This window comes from Dryas octopetala, chromosome 1, assembly GCF_963921425.1.
Source record: "Dryas octopetala chromosome 1, drDryOcto1.1, whole genome shotgun sequence".
Classification (NCBI taxonomy): Eukaryota; Viridiplantae; Streptophyta; class Magnoliopsida; order Rosales; family Rosaceae; genus Dryas; species Dryas octopetala.
The window spans coordinates 33,366,075-33,384,997 of record NC_141366.1 but is presented as its reverse complement, the minus strand read 5'-3'; the positions used below and the strand labels follow the sequence as shown (position 1 = coordinate 33,384,997).

Below are 18,923 nucleotides of genomic sequence, written 5' to 3'. Positions count from 1 at the left end.
ACGGTATCCTTAATGGCGGCCTTTTCATGCGCAGAGCATTCTTGAATTCTTTGAACCATCTCCTCCTCCTTCGCATGCAAGGACCCTTGAGCTTTGGCTAACTCTTCTTTCAAGGATCAAATGGTATCATTAAGCTCTAGGACTTTGGCGGACCGATTGTCAAGTTCCGATCGGACCGTTACAAGATCTCCTTCAATTTTAGTATGAGCAATTCCGTACTCCATGGCAGAACTTTGGCATGAATCAATCTCTAAGCGGTAAGTCTCAAGTTCGGCTCGGTCGTTTTCTTTGGCGTCTTCCATGGCTTCAATGTACCTATCCATCATGGCTCCCATCTACACAAAACAAAACAACAAAAGCATCATTCCAAAGTAAATTAACAACAAATCTAAAGAGCCCAAAACAAAGAAATGGTTTTTGGGAGAAAAATGGAACATACCGAATATCTAAGTCCATATACCTTTTCTTTGGTTTCGGCCACATCATACCTCCATAGCTCGGAGGCATCAAGAGGGAGAACGGACCCTTTCATTAAAGCCATAGCCACCGAATCATCCGACAAGCCGGATGAATTACATTTCACGGCCCCATCCTTAGCTATGAAATGGGGGCACTAAACCTTTGAAGACACTACAAGAAAAACCTTCATATATATCAGTGATAAACCGATATCTATTTAGGTTTCCAACCGATATAATGCGTGCCGATATCTATTCTCCCATATTACATATCGGTTATTCACTGATGTCTATATTATATTAGATATCGTATTTGTTTGATAATCCGATATGATATACCATCATTGTTATCAGATATTAATGATTTCTGATATCTTAAAAACTACATTCCGATATGTAAGATACTTATGATATCATTAGTAATTTTGAAACCGATATACAAAATGTATTCAATATCGTCTTGGTATTTAAAATCAGATATAAAATGAGTATAGCATATCGGTTTTGTAATTAAAATCTGATATAAAAGATGTATAACATATCGGTTTTGCAATTAAAATCTGATATAAAATGTGTATAACATATCGGGACTGTAATTAAAATCTGATATAAAAGTTGTATAACATATCGGTTTTGCAATTAAAATCTGATATAAAAGGTGTATAACATATCGGTTTTGTAATTAAAATCAGATATAAAAATATTATTTAGATATCGGTTTTTTTTTAAAAAAATGATGTTGAAACTTCATTCCTTATCGTTGCATTTTTACATAATCTGATATGCAATAGGCTTCTGATATTGATAAAAACTAATTGGTAAATATCCATCCACGCAACAATTACTAAGCTTCTACACCATAATTCAACTTAAATTCTTCCATTCATATAAATGAATCCAACATCCAAACTCAGTAATGAAGTTAACAAAATAAGATTACAAATCCATATAGACTTATGGATAGCCCTCATCATTTATACCCCAAAATCACTATCCATCTCTAGCTAGCTAGATCCTAATTAAACACATGCCAACATGTACAAAAATAATGAAGGCATAACAGTGCAATTCAGCTAGGCCTAAATTCTGCCTATACAAAAGATTTGAATGTGAACTAGCTAGTATATATCTTCATATCTACAACAAAATGCTCAAAAAGTTACCAAAAACATGCATGTTAGTCTAAATAAAATTCATGGAAACATAATCTCCCCATTCAACCCGGACTTCATCTATTTGTTCCTGTGTGTAACTGCTCCTCTTGCTCTTCAGGTTACTCCACTGAAAAACAAGAAAGAAAAGTGCATTAATTAATAAGATTGCAGCAAGGATCCCAAAGGGCATTAAAAAAATATAGGCCAAAAGCATGAATAAGATTGCAGCAAGTATTGAATTTAGATGGCTGCAATCTTATGTAAGTTATATATCATCTAAATTTATCTGATATATTGAATTCAGATGGCCTACATTTCGTGCATTCAGCAAGGGCTTTCAAATGGCTGCACATATATATGATTCAAAAAATGGATCATGCAAGTATAAATGAGTAGTCACAGTATCAGCCTAGCTAGAGTTCAGCAATAATGCAAGTAAAAAATAATGGAAATAGAAGAGAAATGCAGACCATCAACCCAAACACACTCTTTAATGCACACAGCACCAACCCAAACACACATACACAGAAAAAATTAAAAAGATGCAAAGCCAGAAAACAAAGTCTTAAAAACCAGCAACAAAGTCTTAAAAACCAGCAACAAAGTCCTAGCTAGGCCATCCCTTCCTCCTGTAATTCCCTTTTACAAGTTTCCCAAGTTAGAACTGTACAAAGGATAGCAAAATATACCAGTCAACTGCCCCAATAGGAGTAAGTATTCTAACCTGCGACTCATATGCAAGGGTTGTGTCCTCAACTATTTCCTTCATGTACCTCATGACATAATATCCACATTCAACACCATCCGGTTGTTTAGGACACTAGAGACAAGCAAAGGAAATTACATAGAGTTATACTTAATTAAATTAGTCTAATGTGTAAGACATAAGAAATTTAAAGACTTACGTAATACATAGACACTTACATAGAGATGCTTCCAAGTTGGTGATTTCGGACCTTTCCTTCCCGTAACCCCATTAAATTGTCTAATAGCACTAGTTTAGACAAAATATCAATTTAAGTTATATATCACAATTTAATATACAATCCATATTATGTAAGATGGTACATATTAATATACAATCCATATATATATACTCATGAATGGTTCAGAAATAACTGTATTGATATGAAAGAGCAAGATACCTTTATCTAGCTTATCCCACAAATAACAATATAGGAAACACGAGTAATTTGTGCCACTTACACTTTTTTAAACCCATAAGGGCTTTAATTTCCAGCAAAAGAGAACTTATAAATGCACCAATGTTCCACATATACTCCTCTGTAAAGCTTACCTGAAAAGAAAGAATAGTGATGAGAATAGATAGGACTCTATTTGTAATATTGTCTAACATTTGTCTCTCTACACGCCCAAAATAGGTATTTACATGCACGTGGTCCAATGGTTGTGTAGCACAATATGGATGAAAAATTTGGTTTACTACTTCCAAATGAGGTATAGGTTCACTAGAGGTGCATGCATGATTTGTACTTTTCTCTTCCTTCATATCCGACATACCAATATAGTTGAAGTGGTTAGTTTCATTGGAGAGCTATTAATTAGTCCAAAGGTTCTATTGTAACATCAATCTAATCTAATATAACATATAATGCGTGAGTTTAGAACAATCTCACTCACCAATGTATGGATAACAACAATTTTTGAGTATCTTATTTACTAAAAGAAATAAGTAAAAAATTGGGTCCATAGAAAAGGTAAATAAGATTTACTTATTGTTCATATATCTCTGAACTCTTGTAGTTTTGATATTCCAAATCCTACATACCAAGTCATTAATTTCAAACATCAAATTCAATCTTTTTTAAAGATTTCAATTCCAGCCTTATGAGAAACAATTGTTAGCAAGCTGATATATAGTTCTGTATATATATATACAATGTCACTTTCATTTTCTGATAGTTCTAATATTAATTTTAAGCATGCAAAATGGTATTTTTCTTTTCTTTTTCCTTAGTAACCAATCTAACAATTTCAGTAAAACCCAAATGGTTGTTGTATCATACTAGAATCGGAGAATCACAACCTATTGAAAAGGCTAGGAATCAAAAGTTTATAGTTATCCTAAATATTAAGCCTACACTAAGATTTAAAAGTAAATGAGTAATGAAAAAGATAATTCTGCACCCAATAACAAACAAATAAACCAAATTATTGACCACAACATAGTCCTCACAGTACAACATATTCACCAAACAAAACGAATTAAAAGAAAACACACAGACAGAGATAGGCACAGAGTCTAATGCAAGATTCCTGAGTTGAAGTTTCGCAATTAGCACAATTTCATTTCTAAATTGGGACTTTACCTTACAAACAAAGCCAGAACCACCTCCTCCAAGTTTGTTAGCCAGAGAGAAGGTGTCTGTTGCAGCTATTATTGCACTCAGATGGAAAAATTGCAAATCTGGGTGTCCACTAGTGTCCTCTAGCTCATCTGCCACAATAGACTAAATGCAATCAATTAAATGAAAGTATTGTCTGCAACATTTTCTTCTCACTCACCTGAGAAAATTGACAATATAATGATAAAAATTAATTACAAACACTAATGGACCAAATAAATTGTCTCTCCTTCATGGAATTTATTTTCACTAGCGATGAAACTCTCATACCTTTTGTCTTTCTCTGTTTCATAAGCCACCAATAGGCAAACATGATGAAAAATAGTGCTAGCAAACCAGACAGTAGTAGAATAGCAAGCATTCCCCTCCTTCTGAAGAAGCCTCTTGATTTTTTGGTATTCTCAGCTGCAAGTGAGAGTGTAAAAAGAAAATCTGTGGCTACCCAAACTGATGGAGAACATTGCATTGCTCAGCTATAGATTACCTTCTTGTCAAACTACTTGAAACTCCTTCACCCCCAAACTCAAACAACCAAAAAACAAGTTTAATGACTATTCTCATCACTACCCTTATGTCAAATGAGCCAATCAGAATATATACTAATTTTATCTTCATTGTCCTGCAATAATATGCATTAAGACATCATCTTGTTGTAATCATACAGTAATTGCACAAACAACAAGTCTTCCTTTATTGCCCAATCTAGGAGTAAACCAAGAAGTACAAAATTTTCTAATGGCCCACTCAGAAAAAAAAAAAAAAAAAAAAAGCTTGCATGCTAATAATGAAGTACATATTTCAAAAGCTTCTGTTAGCATTGGATGGACTACTCGTCCTTTTCTCATTACTTGTACTTTTTAACTTATTTTCTATACAATTCTTGATTCTTATCCCAAAAGAAAAAAGAAAAGAAAAGAAAAGAAAACCAGTAAGTTGTAGCCTGTAAAGCTAGAACATACCCTTTCCTCTAAATGAACTCCAAGGCATCGATATACCCTGTGTGATTCTTTATAGCCGATTTCACAGATTTGCACCCATGCCTTGTGGTACTTGGGTTCCCCACCCTGAAAATAAAGTTCAAAATACAAACAAGATACAAAGATAAATTCAAACGGCAGTGTCCCAAAATTTTAAATGCTTTCTTACATCATGGACAAAGACATCAACCTCATGTGTTTCTTAACTCACCTGAAGGCGAACCACAGCCAGCTGTGCTCTCTCCTTAAAATCAGGATCACTATCAAATCTCTGTTTTGATACCTTATAAAATGCCTAATAGAATACCACTCAGTTAAAGTCACTATTAAGTAATGATTTATTTAATTTTATTTTTTGAGTCATCTTAAAGCACAAAACAGAATGTGGTAATAACAATAATACAATAAAAGTACAGTATCATAAGACAATGCTTAGTTTTGATAATACAATCATCCACTCATCACAGAATGCCATTAACCACAAAAGAACGGCATAAAAATGTGTCACTTCCTGTCTAATGAAGGCTCTGCCCAACTATCAGTCAATTTAGTCCTTGGCTCACCCCAATGGAATACAACAGAAAAACAAAATTGAGAAGTCGTCTTTGTTCATGGGCATAAAGAGCTTAATATCGTCTTATAGAGCATGAAGCTGATCCAATTAAAAAAAGGACATGATTGAATCACTAATTACTTGTAACCGCTCGGTCATAATGCAAAATGAGGGATGTGGCTAGAAATTTAAATGACAAAAGGATAGTGAGAATCACTTACCTGCAGACCACCAATGGCTGTTTCACAGTCACTAACATCATCCGACTTTGGGAACTTTTCAAAAAGGAATTCAATCAACATACCAAACTGCAATACACTTAGGGCTTCTTCAAGCCAGATATTACTGATGGAAAGAATTAGTGTTTCTCTATAGAATATATTGTACATCAAACAATGAAGAGATAATAAGATCTTTCTAATGGGTTTCCCAAGGTAATCTACATGATGAAATGCCTTAGGAAATCTGTGGCTACCCATATGCAATTTTTTCTATACAAAGCCACTGAACGCATATGCCGAAGTGGATTATGTTAAGGAAGAAACTTAGAATGATATAGGACCAACACATGGAGGAAGTACTCACCCAAGAAAGTAAATATCTGCTTGTTCATTTGTACAAAATATGAGACAAAATTGGAGAAATTTAGCATCAAAATCACTAAATCAAAATGTAACTTGGAAACCCTAACAGAGAACATAGAAATCGAAACCCTACATCCTTAATCCCTAAACAGAAACCCAAATTAAAAATTACTTAAATCCCTAAACAGAAACCCAAATTAAAAATTACCGAAATCCCTAAACAGAAACCTAAATTAAAATTTACCTTAGATTGGCGATTGGTGACTAGGTGAGAGTCGAGACGGACGATGGGTTATAAATAGAGAGGATGGTGGTGAGACAGAGAGATGGAGGCCACAATGAGATAGAGAGAGGATGGTGGTGAGACGGAGGGAGGGAGACGACGGCGATGGCGATAGCGATGGCGACGGCGACTGCGTGAGACAGAGAGATGGATGAGACGAGAGAGGATGCAGCGAGAGAGAGAGAGAGCTATGGCGACGGCAACGGGGAGAGATCTGGCGGCGACAGCGAGAGAGCTGGCGACGATGGCGAGAGAGAGAGAGAGAGAGAGAGAGAGAGAGAGAGAGAGAGAGAGAGAGCTAGAGGCTGAGGGTCGAGGGAGGCGTGCGATGCGAGTGTGAGGGAATGTGTGTGTTTGATCGAGAGGCCAGTGAGGGATATCGTGACTTGGGTTAGGAAACTCAGCCAAAATTTTTAAGTTGGGGGAAACGTGATTTTAAGGTGAAATATAGTTATCACTTATCAGTTATGATTTTTACATATCAGTTTTATCTATTTGTTAATCAAAAATGTAAAATTAAGATATCGAAAAAAAAAATTGGTGATATGTTAATAACTTAAGACATCGTTTAAAAAATTAACTGATATCTAAAAATTTATAATATCGGTTTATATAAAAACTGATATTAAAATAGTGATATATATTAAAGTTTTTCTTGTAGTGAGAATGAAGGGGAGGATGAGACCGGATGGGAGAAGCATCACCCGCAAACCCTCTGTCATCTTTCAAAGGCGACGGGCCGGCGGTAGCATTCTCGTATGGACCGTCTAACCCAAGCTTTGGAGGCCCATCTTCAAGCATAAGTGTGGGGGTATCTTCATCTTCAAATTCGTCCACTAAAGGACTATTCTCTCCAATAGGGCGACCCTTATTTGCATTAAAAAGGATGGATTTCTCCGGTACTTCCTTTCTTTTTGCTCCATCGGTCCCTTGTTTTGGTTTCTTGATAGGGCCCCTTTTCTTGCGATTCACATGGAGGGGTGGTATCATTAATTCTAACTCCCCAATTTTGATTCCATCACAAGATCCCTCCGAATTGTTGGAGGCCAGACTACTTCTTTTTCCTCTTTTCCTTTTCTCCCCCGCTTCTCTTGGTTTAGGCAAGGATCCCATTGAATCGAATTGGGGAACAAGCATCTCCGTCGAAATGTCACGCCTTGACAAAGGGATAACAGAGTCTAACCCGCCCAGGGCATCACGGTCCGGATGCAAGATCCATCTAATGTCGCGATGTTCCGGACTCACCACATGATACAATAAATTAACAGGGTCCGCTTGGTAGCATTTCACAAAGTTCAATCCATCGAGGTCCATTACACCCTCCGGATTGAAAGTAGATGGGACCGGAGTGTCGTACCCATCAACCACGTCTCCCCAATTTCTGGAAACAATCACCACATCGTCGGTATGACTCCCCTCTTTACGGTCTAGATTAGTAAAGAGATTGGGCCGCTTGTTTTCTCACCCCCGAAATGCAACATACACCCGGCCATTTTCATGGGGGCACACCCGAAACAAACTCCGAAATTCAGCCAAACCCAATTCAATCTCATAAAATCTAGTCAATTTTTCAAAACCCAAAAGCAATTTATAAGAATTCGGAGTATATTGACAAGGGGGCTAACCCATATAACATGAAGAACCTCCATTGGAATCGGGAAAATGGGAATCTAGCTCCAATCTGAAACAGCCAAGGATAAAACTTGATGGGTCTCGCACCATTCACCACCTCACAATCAATTACGGCTTTTCCGGTAGGATCGACCTCAATGGAGATGTCTTGGGGGCGTTTGGATAATGCTTGTCCAGAAATTTCTCAAGAATTATTGGATCTTTTAGCCCAGAAGTAATCTTTGAATTCACCATGGAATAAGGAAAATTATGTAGATTTCGCAAGAGAAAGAGGAGGAGCAGCCGCCGGGACTAGCGGCGGGATCGGCGGCGGTCGGCGTAGGGTTCTGCAAGGATGGCCGGACTTTTGAGTGTTTGGGTCTTTGAAGTTTTTATGAAAAAAAAAAAAAAAAAGTTGAAGGATAGAAAGATGGGGGATGGTTCAAGGTTCTAGGAAATTTTATAGGAGGTGTGAGATAAGGAGGTTTTGGAGTTTGAAATTCAAATAAGAGATAAGGTGGGTTTTCAAATTCAAAAGTTAGGATATGAAGACAAAGGCCCAAAGTTGAAAAAAAAAAAAAAAAAAAAAAAAAAAAGAGGAGTAAAAATTTCGGACCCATGTTGCACAATTCCAGAGGGGTGGCATGGTATTTTAGTAAAGAAAAACACATCCCTTCTAATGAGTATTCAAGGGATGTATTTTTGGGGGCAATTGTGGGACCATGGATAAATTCTATATGGGACCTATGTCACACATTTGGAGTGGGTCCGGAGAAAATTAGAGAAAGGCATAGGGCTCCTAGATATTACACGAAGGGGGGATGCCTTGACTTAGATGATGGGACCTATGCTCTTATAAATATTATGGGACCAATAGATAAGGTTCTATTACCTATAACAAAGGAGGTGCCTTGACTCAAACAATAGGACTCATACTTGTGGAAGTCTAAAAGGGTCATATGGACAAGGCGCCATCACTAACAACGCCGGAGGTATAAACACCATAAAATGGGAGGACCCATTGAGCACAGAGCAAGGGGAACAATCTCCACATATATCTAGGAGGGTCGGATGCTTCTAAACGTATGGATACACTCAGATCCATGGAACCATCCGAACCCATGGATCCCTTCAAGCTCGCGGATGAGTCCATGTTCCTACCCAAACTCACGGATGCTTCCAATTATAAGCTCGCGGAGGTATTACTATACAAGCCACGACTAAAGGGACCTAAGAACTTCATGTTCTAATAGGAAACCAACTCTCATACGAATTAAATGGCTTAAATCCTCTCCAAACAAGGATTCAAGTATAGGAGTTCAATCCAATATGGATTATACTTCCCGGTGACTACAAGTTTAAATCAACTTACAATCCTAAAGCCATAGGGATTAAATCATCCCCTATAAATAGACTCTCATAAGATCATTCAAAGGTACGTAATTCTAGAGCTCTAAGCTCATTACTTTGAGTTGATATTGATCTTGCTTACTAACTTGGCCGTCGGAGAGCCTTTGGCCGACACCACACCAGTGTCACCATATCTCCGAATGTTTTTCTTGTGTTTACAAGACCCATCGTTTTCTGAGTTTAGCTACTTGGAGAATTCGTGTTACAACAATATAAATATTTAAGCTATAAATTATAACTTAACTATCACTTAATTTAAATTAGGCTTAATTTAATTAGGTGCAACTGCATTACTCTCAGCACCACTGCAGCTTCAGCACATATCACTCTTACTCTCAAGACAGTAAATTAATTTTCAAGCCACAAAATCATTTTTCAGGCCATATATTACTCTCACTCTCACTCTCACTACTGTGGATAGCCTAACGTACAACTCCAGAATGGTGGGCCACTGATTACAACAGTAAAGGGAGTTAATAAATATTTCATGTCGTAGCGCCATTAACTGCATCACACATATTCTCTACTTTTGTTTACTCTCTTTCTTTTTCTTATTTATTGCCAGACGACCTAGTGACCCATTGGACTTAAGTTTGTTTGTTTGGCAGGAAACCATAGCAGGAATGAGAATTTAATTCCCGTTCTAGCAAGATCTGCTGTTTGGTTAAGTTTTTAAGCCTGGAAAGGAATCTGAGCTACGAAATTGACTGAAGTCAAATTTCGCTAAATGGGCAAAATCCAATTACTTGGGGGGTGTGGTATTTGTATTCCACTATTTCGTCCATCATATGGAATGCAAAATTAAAAAGATACATGTTTTACCATTCGACAATTATACAGAGTAACATAAATTTTGGGAAACAAAAACATTGAATACCTTCACTTCTGAATTTTAAAGTAAAACTGAATCTAAGAACTAATAATAAAAATTGGAACAATCACCCCCCTCATCGAATCTGCTACTTTTCATGTTGGGGTTGGTGATGTCGCTCGTCTTCAACTTGGGCTCCTGACCTTGCTACCTCCAACTTAGCTGTTGAAATTGATTGGCAGGTACTACATGTTGAAATCACTCCTCTCCTCAATCGGAGCGGTGAGAAATTGGTGGTCTTCTTCATCAATTGCACGCCTCTGCGAGATCTCATCGTGTCTGGTGACTTTGATCTTGTTCATTAATGTACTCGTTTTTCTCATCTCTATGCTTCTAAATTGTTCATAGCTATATGTTCACTTCGTAAATTCCACTGGGAAATATGCCTCAATTTTATTGAATTTTTTGTTGAATTAAGAAAGATAAGGTACAGAGCAATCAACTAGTTGCCTTAGTACAGGAGAACCAGCCGATTTGGCTCCTCTCTAATTTTAATATTTTTTGTTCTCCTCTCTTTTAATATAGATGGTTGCTTTTTGCACACCCTTTTTTTTCTTTTTGCACATCCTTTTCTTCATTTTTCTGCCAACACGCCCCCTATTCTTTTTTAAAATTTAAAATTTCTTTTTACACACCCATTTTATTACCGAAATATCCATCTTCTAAAACACACCTACCACACCTAAACAATACACACCTCCCACCCAAAACCAACACCACCGTGCGCAGCACCTCACACCACCGCGCGCAGCCCCGCACCACCTTCAACCCCACCTCTCTCTCTCTCTCTTTCCTTCTCTCTCTTCCCTCCCTTTCTCTCTCTGGCTTTTCAACCCACCCACCCCGCAGCACCATGCGCAGCACCAGCCTTGCAACCATTTGTCCCATTTGATAACGGGTAGAGAGGGCCACCCTGCACCACCGCGCGCAGCACCCGTTCGACACTGGTCCGCCGAAAATGTCACACTCGTTCGGCAGTCATCCACTAAACAATGTGAGTGTTGTTCGGCAGGTACCCACCAAACATCAAGGACCCTTTCGGCAAGTACTCGTTGTGGGACCATGGATAAATTCTATTTGGGACCTATGTCACGCATTTGGAGTGGGTCCAGAAAAATTAGAGAAAGGCATAGAGCCCCTAGATATTACATAAAGGGGGGATGCCTTGACTTAGTTGATGGGACCTATGCTCTTATAAATATGATGGGACCAATAGATAAGGTTCTATTACCTATAGCAAAGAAGGTGCCTTGACTCAAGCAATAGGACCCGTACTTGTGGAAATCTAAAAGGGTCCCATAGACAAGGCGCCATCACCAACAATGTCGGGGGTATAAACACCATAAAATGAGAGGACCCATTGAGCACAAAGCAAAGGGAACAATCTCCACATACATCTAGGAGGGCCGGATGCTTCTAAACATATGGATACACCCAAATCCATGGAACCATTCGAAACCATGGATCCCTTCAAGCTCGTGGATGGGTCCATGTTCCTACCCAAACTCGCGGACGCTTCCAATTGTAAGCTCACAGAGGTATTACTATACAAGCCACGACTAAAGGGACCTAAGAACTTCATGTTCTACTAGGAAATCAACTCTCATACGAATTAAATGGCTTGAATCCTCTTCAAACAAGGATTAAAGTATAGGAGTTCAATCCAATATGGATTATACTTCCCGGTGATTACAAGTTTAAATCAACTTACAATCCTAAGGCCATGGGGATGACATCATCCCTTATAAATAGTCTCTCATAAGATCATTCAAAAGGACGTAATTCTAGAGCTCTAAGCCCACTGCTTTGAGTTGATATTGATCTTGCTTACTGACTTGACCGTCGAAGAGCCTTTGGCCGACAGCACACCGGTGTCACCATACCTCCGAAGGTTTTTCTGGTGTTTACAGGACCCATCGTTTTCTGAGTTTAGCTACTTGGAGAATTCATGTTACAACACTCGCCGAACCAGCTGCTCGGAGAAAATGTCTACTTGGGCAAGAGGAGGGAGGGAAGGAGAGAGAGATAGAGAGAGAGCTGGGTTGGTGCGAGCAGAAGGGCACGCCGGGTGGCTTCGACAGTGCTGCACGTGGTGGCTGGAAAGCGCTACACACGGTGGTGCTGCAAGCAGAAAGGGAAAGAAGCTAGAGAGAAAGCCAATTGCCATGTGGTGGTGCCGAGCTAGGGTGGTCGGCTGGTGGTTCCTATCGAGCTTGGGTCTGGGGTGGGAGGGTGCTGTGACGGGGAAAGATGTAGAGAGTGGAAAGGAGAGATAGAGGGGATGGGGTTTTGGGTAATTTTGTTTTAGGTGTTTTTTGTCATTTCACAAATTAAAATTTTGGAGTGTGCAAAAAGAAAAAATAGGGTGTGCAAATAGCAGCTCCCTTAATATATGTTGTTCTCCTCTTATATCAATAAAGCATTTCTTTTGACTAAAATATCAAACTCCAATCTAAAAGAAGCATTCAAACAAATTTTTTTTCCTTTTCAATTTTAATGTATGACGAATTAGTATCTAGCATCATCTTTTCCTTTACCTACTACTAGTTTTATTTATTTTCTCATCTTTTAAAATATATATATTTATATAGCTTATTTATTTCTTTATTGTCCTTAGGTTATTGCCTCTTGTTTCAATTCTTGGATAATTGCATTAGTTGCATTTTTCTTTTTGTTTTCATTTATTTTCAAAAAAAAAAAAAATTTCTCATATAGTATGTATAAATTGTTTAGGTCTCCTTTACTATTTTCCTTTTGCATCTTGTTCATTGCAACACCTTAGATAAGTAATTTTTCTTTCCTCTTGTTTTATTTCTCATTTCTAATTTTTACCATCTTTTGTTTAAATTTTAGTTATATTTTAATTTCTCCTTTTGTTATTAGTTTTAGTATTTATTCTGGTATTTGCATTAGGAAGAAGTTAGACTAAAGGTGTGGATCATCAAGAAAGGGAGTTGCTAGCATTAAAAATTTTGGTTGCCATTTTCCTTGTGTGTTGTGGCCAATGTCACCACAATAGTGGTATACTCTAAACAATTTCTTTTAGCTTTCTTAATTGGTATGTGCCTTGTTTGTGCAATTTCAAATTCATATATCATTGTTGTGTGGATTGTTGCGTTTTTAAATTTAGCATATTGCATAATTAATTAGTAAGGCATTCACCCTCAACAAGATAAGGATTGGATTTCATCACCAAGTCTTTGCCCACCTAAGCTAACCAGCTCTTGCATTTGTTAATCTCAAGCTCAATTTAATAAAAATCAAGTAGACATTGGTCAAAGGGTTCACGAAGCTCATAGGCCCTTCTTGGAAGGAGCCAATTATTGGATATTCTTGTGAGTACCTTTTGAAAATGCAATGTCTAGAAAAATTCTTAAGATTGCCTCCTTGGGAGCTTAAAGAGGACTGAGTTTTAAGAGAGACCATTGTGACTCCTCCACCCCCTCCTGAACTGACCGGATTATGGTTTTAAGCCTTATACCGGTACTTCTTTTGTAACACCCCAAATTTTATTGATTTTGGGTTATGGGTGTTACTAAGTTAATTGAAATTAGTTAGAAACTAATTGTTGTTTCTTTTGAAACACAAATGTAGATTTATTCCACATAAACAAATTTATGGAATTTCAATTATTTAAATGTTTTATTTGAAATTATGTCACTTGTTTGAACCATATTTATTTTCATATACTTATAGTGATTTCGGATTTAAGGCAAAAGCACACTTATATTTGCCTAAATTAATTTAATTGTTTATATTTGGTTAATTGGATGATGAACATTATCTTTGACCATTCAATTGATAATTTCGAAATCCAAAAGAATGCTAAAGAACTTGTATGTTTTATTTCATCCAAGAATTGTTTTAAGGCACTTAATTTAAGTAACATGTTTTTAAATAAATATTTGGTTACTTAGGTGACCATTTTCGGAACACACACACACCCTTGCTTGTGTTTGTGACTTATAATTTATTTAGAAATAGGATTTGACAATTAAAAATATCAAGAGTTGCAAATTGACTTTAAAACCTTATTTTCTTTGACCAACCTAGACCACTAGGGCTAAAAACCTAGATTACATGGGCAAGAAATTAAAATGATGACTATTGCATGACATGGAGGTCTTAACTAGGGTTGGAGATGGAGTGGATTTTCGGCAATAAGGAAGGAAAATCCAATAAAAGGCCACGATGGTTTTTAATGAATTGACTTGGGTTAAGTAAAAGCCTTTCATTGGTTACTGGGCTATTTAGCCTAGAGGCTTAGGCTAGACACTCAATTAAAAAGGGCTCAAATGGATTGGCCAACCAATTAATTAGAAACCTCTTGGGAAACCAAAAGCCCCGACAAACAGCCCAAAACTTTGTCAGAAACCTTTTTTCAAATAAGATAGGAAGTGACTCTTCAATTTTCGCTCCAACAGATACAAGAACTCTTTTATAAAACCAACTTCTGTTCATACCAAACACAACCCACGAAATTTCTGAGTTCTTAGACAAGGAGAGAGTTAGAGAAAGAGGAAAAACAAGAAAAAAAAGAAGAGGGAAACCAAAGGGATGCCAACTCAAGAAGGAGGAGGAAGTTTTCAACTTGCATTGTTCTTTGGAAAACTCAGCAAGAATTGGTAAGACCCTCACCCAATCCACTAAGTTTGATTTTTAATACCCTCATACCTTGATGAATGGTTAGGGTTAAGTGCATCCAAAAAAAAATCCAAGAGTCTCACAACCTAACCTTGTTTGGCAATTTTCGCACTTTCTGACCTTGCTTGACAAAAATCGATTTTTGTACCAAACGGGATGCAATATTGAAAAAATGTTTTTTTGGATAAAACTAGACATATACACCTTTCATTCAAGCCAAGAATCATGCAAATCCCATTTATATTGAGTGAGTTATGCATTTCTAAAATCTGCCTAAAATCTGCCTATTTTCTATAGCTTTTTCAAGGAAAATTCTTGAGGTTTAAATACTCGGATTTTGTTTTACTTTGGGACCTGATTTGAAATCATCATGGTAGAGTGTAGGACTGATTTTGGACTTGTACCAATTGATTTTATTCGATTTGGAGTCGTAAACCCGAAAAGGACACTTTTTGCCATGTGAACAATAATTCTGCAGCAAATCAGCATTTCGATGTGAACTTTGGGCTTTCGAAAACCATACTTGCACAACTCCAATTGCTTTGAAAAATTTTGTGCATGAGTGTTAGTATGTCTTCTAAATTCTTGTGAAAAATCTCATTCAAATTATTGTTGTGTGATTTTATAAAATTCCGGGAGCAGGTGCTGCCCATTTGGAATTTTAAAAGAAGCATTTTACCTCAAAAATGTCATTTTTGTTATTAAGATTTTTTGGCCTAAATGGTTGGTTCACACAAGTCACAAATCATCCATGGGATTGATCTATGAGCATGAGGGAATTCATTTACTTCTAGAATGGAATTTGGGTTGTCAAAACCCCATGTTTTGAACAAAAACTAGGATTCAGCATACCTATTTTCGGCCAAGGCTTATGTGTTGATTTTTAAACTTCCATTTATGTTTGTATACATCATTTAGAACTTGTTTGAGATCATAGGATGGTTATTTATTGGTTAGAGGTCTCAGATGTCACTTAACTTAGCCAATACGACATCAAAACCCTAGAAAACCCTAATTGAGTTTTAGAATGTGAAATCTGATCCCCTTTGTATTTTGGGATTGATTTTTAGTTTGTTGGATCACCAAAAGGACGCGAAGCTTCAATTGAGGTAGGGGGAGTTAGTCCTTTCTAAACTCTATGTTTCAATATGATTTAATTCTTAATTAATTTGATGAATGTGCTTGTTACTTTGAATGTTTGTTTCGGATTCAAAGTAATGTTTTAATTTGTTTAATGTACTCTTGGCTGTCATGTATGATTTGAATTGATTAATTGACCTTGAAATGAAATTATAATTTTGGTTAATTGTAAATTAGCAATAAAATGTGGTAATCAATTGGCTTAGAAACCGAGAATTAAATTGAATTTGATATGCATGTGAAATATATAAATCTATTTGTTCTAGGATCAATCAGTGGACTTATGTGTATTTATTTGAGAATTGAATCACTATGGCTGCATGTTTAGTTTAAAATATAATAGGCTAGGATTTAAGATTCTAATTGGACTTAAATTGGTTTATTTTGGAAAGTAATAAACTGCATGCTATTTTAATATTGTTTTGGAAGGGTATTAAATCACCTAGACTTAAACTAATTAGGACTTGCATAATTGGTGGTACCGGAAACCATTAAGGTTTGATTTTCACCTTGTTGTTAAATTTGAAAGTTCTAAAGGTTAAGAACTAGTTTACAAGGATAAAAAGGGTTCGAACCAATAAGAGAAATATGTGATTATTTGACCTTGATATTGGTTTCGGATTTAAGCTTTTTAAATATAAACTTGGTTGTTTATTTAATTGCTTCTATTGCTTTATACTAGTTGTGTTATAAAGCATGTTATATAATGAAAGGAATGAATTGATTATATAATTGGATTGTCATTTCATTTTCATATGGCATCATTTATACATATGAGACATATGAGGCATTGAGGGCAGTCATGCTTCGCATGGGGGCTGCCAATGCATACATTAGCATTCATATTTATTGAATCAAGAATGGTTACACTAATGTGGTTTTAGTGTTTGGACTTCCTAATTAGAGATGAAGGCGTACAGTTTTTACTCTACCATTGAGTTCAATTCCCTAAAAGTATGCATACATGTGTCTCCTAGAGTTGGTTATAAGAAATAAAGAATATGTTAGAGGGGAAGTAAATGAGTTTTTATTTACTTCAATGAAAGGACATCTCACTATCTAGTTTTTAGTAAGATATGAGAGATAACGATAATTAATTTTATAAATTAGGGATAAGTCCACTATTTATAAACTTTGACAGGTTTGCAATGTCATGGAGAAAAAGGTACGCTTGCATTGTTATTTAATTTAATATGCATATGCATTTCATGAGATTAATTATGTTGTATACATATTAAAAATGGATGCATGATGGTATGATAATACCCAACCCGAAAAGGCATGGTTTTATGTTGGAAATTATGGCCATGACTTTATGCTTGTGAAATTGTGTTTTGAGCATTGAAATTGATTATACTTGTGCTTGTATAATTGTGGTTTTGATCTTTAAAATAGATATGTTTATTTTTCAAAGAAAGAATGATTTGGTTTCTATTTCAATGTTTTAAATAGGTTGCTATTTAATTATTAAATTTCTTGTTTGGGCATAGGCCATTTCAGCAGGGGCTTAGGCCAATGATATATCCTACTTGTTATTGAATTGATTGTTTTGAAATGATTGAGTTTTGTTCAACTAGTTGAGTGTGTGATTAGCTGTTATTGGTGATGTTCACCCCTACACAATTTGTTAAGTTGTAGGAAACCTCTAGGACAAAAGAATGGTTAGTTGCATAGACATTTCGAATAGTGAAAGATGGAGGTTTGGAAGTAGAGAGAACTCTCCAAAGATTAGCATACCAACACCACCCACATCTGAATACTCAAGTGATGAGGAAGATGACTCAATCATGGATGAGTTTGTTACTATCCTTTTTATTTCTATCTTTTCTTATTTTAGTTGGGAAATCTATGAGTTAATTATTTAAGAATTAGTATGGCTCAATTACTTATTTATTATTTGATACTTCTTTATGTTGTTTCGTTTACACAAAAATTAGATTTTAAATTAAAGTTCTCACTCTCACTTGGATTTCAATTTCTTATTTGATGTTTTGTTTGTTGATTTTAAAACAAAGGGTATGTCTCTATTTTTAGAAATTGATTTATCTTAGAAGGTGAATAATTAATAGCTCATTATTTTACAAAGTTTCCATTTCGGTATACTCTGACTATTTGTTATGAAAAATGAAAACAATTCTCCACTATTTTGGAGTCTAGTTTGTTTAAATTTTTAGCCTTACATTGATCTTCAATTTTGATATGTTCTTACTTAGGATTAGTGAGAGTATGTCGAGATTGACGACCAATGTAGCACTGCCACATGCCCAAAGTGCTAGACCGAGTGTGACACCTCTAATTCACTTTGAAAGAGAAGAGGAGCTTGTCTAGAGCTTAAACAAGACTATAATTGTTTAAAAGACATTACTGAAGGCTAATAAAATCAAAGATAATTAAATTGTTGTTCGGATTAACTCGTTGTTAGGTTGTTTTATAATCTTGGTTGTATTTGTTCGGTCTGTTTGTTCGTTTGTCCATACAATTTTGTACGATTAAAAAAAAATTGAAAAATTCTTTTCTCTTTAAGTCATCTAGTGTATGCTTGGTCATCATTCTTTAAACTTCGATTTGGAACCTTTTAACCTTGAGATTGAGAGAACACTTAGACAATTAAAAAACATAATTGAACCAGTAATTGAAATGGGTGAAAATAACATTGAAATTCGACCAATGAGGGAGTATTTTCCCCAGGTTGCAACAAACTCCCCATCTTGTATGGTGTTGCCCAATACTACTGCAACCCACTTTGAGTTAAAATCTTATGTGATTCAACTTTTGCCCTCATTCCCTAGATTGGATTGTGAGGACCCCTACCTGCATGTCAAAATCTTATGTGAGTTAAACAGTCTTGCTCATTTGGGGCAGTCTTTGGAAG

The 18,923-nt window shown here is 36.2% G+C and overlaps 1 protein-coding gene across 2 annotated transcripts; it reads right to left on the bottom strand.

Moving 5' to 3' along the window:
• Positions 1-1,321: 1,321 nt before the first annotated feature.
• Positions 1,322-5,751, bottom strand: LOC147299932 (ATP binding / protein kinase). 2 transcript variants are annotated; one of them, XM_086229264.1, is made up of 8 exons: positions 5,167-5,751; positions 4,938-5,042; positions 4,249-4,383; positions 3,943-4,070; positions 2,819-2,909; positions 2,537-2,606; positions 2,337-2,432; positions 1,322-1,739 (listed from the first exon to the last, which is right to left on the bottom strand). In XM_086229264.1, the coding sequence occupies exons 2-7, from the start codon at positions 4,963-4,965 to the stop codon at positions 2,387-2,389; spliced, it is 498 nt and encodes a 165-aa protein (XP_086085390.1). In that variant the 5' UTR covers positions 4,966-5,042; positions 5,167-5,751; the 3' UTR covers positions 1,322-1,739; positions 2,337-2,386. The 2 variants fall into 2 exon arrangements, with proteins under 2 accessions (XP_086085390.1, XP_086085389.1); XM_086229263.1 differs by lacking the exons at positions 4,938-5,042; positions 5,167-5,751 and having other exon boundaries at positions 4,249-4,521.
• Between the last annotated feature and the right edge of the window lie 13,172 nt (positions 5,752-18,923).

Coding starts and splice junctions, on each gene's coding strand:
- LOC147299932 (XM_086229263.1), bottom strand. CDS start 4,444: ATGCAATGTTCTCCATCAGTTTGGGTAGCCACAGATTTTCTTTTTACA. Junction 2,910..3,942: donor GTTCTGGCTTTGTTTGTAAG/GTAAAGTCCCAA, acceptor CTTTCTTTTCAG/GTAAGCTTTACAGAGGAGTA. Junction 2,607..2,818: donor CCTTATGGGTTTAAAAAAGT/GTAAGTGGCACA, acceptor TGTCTAAACTAG/TGCTATTAGACAATTTAATG.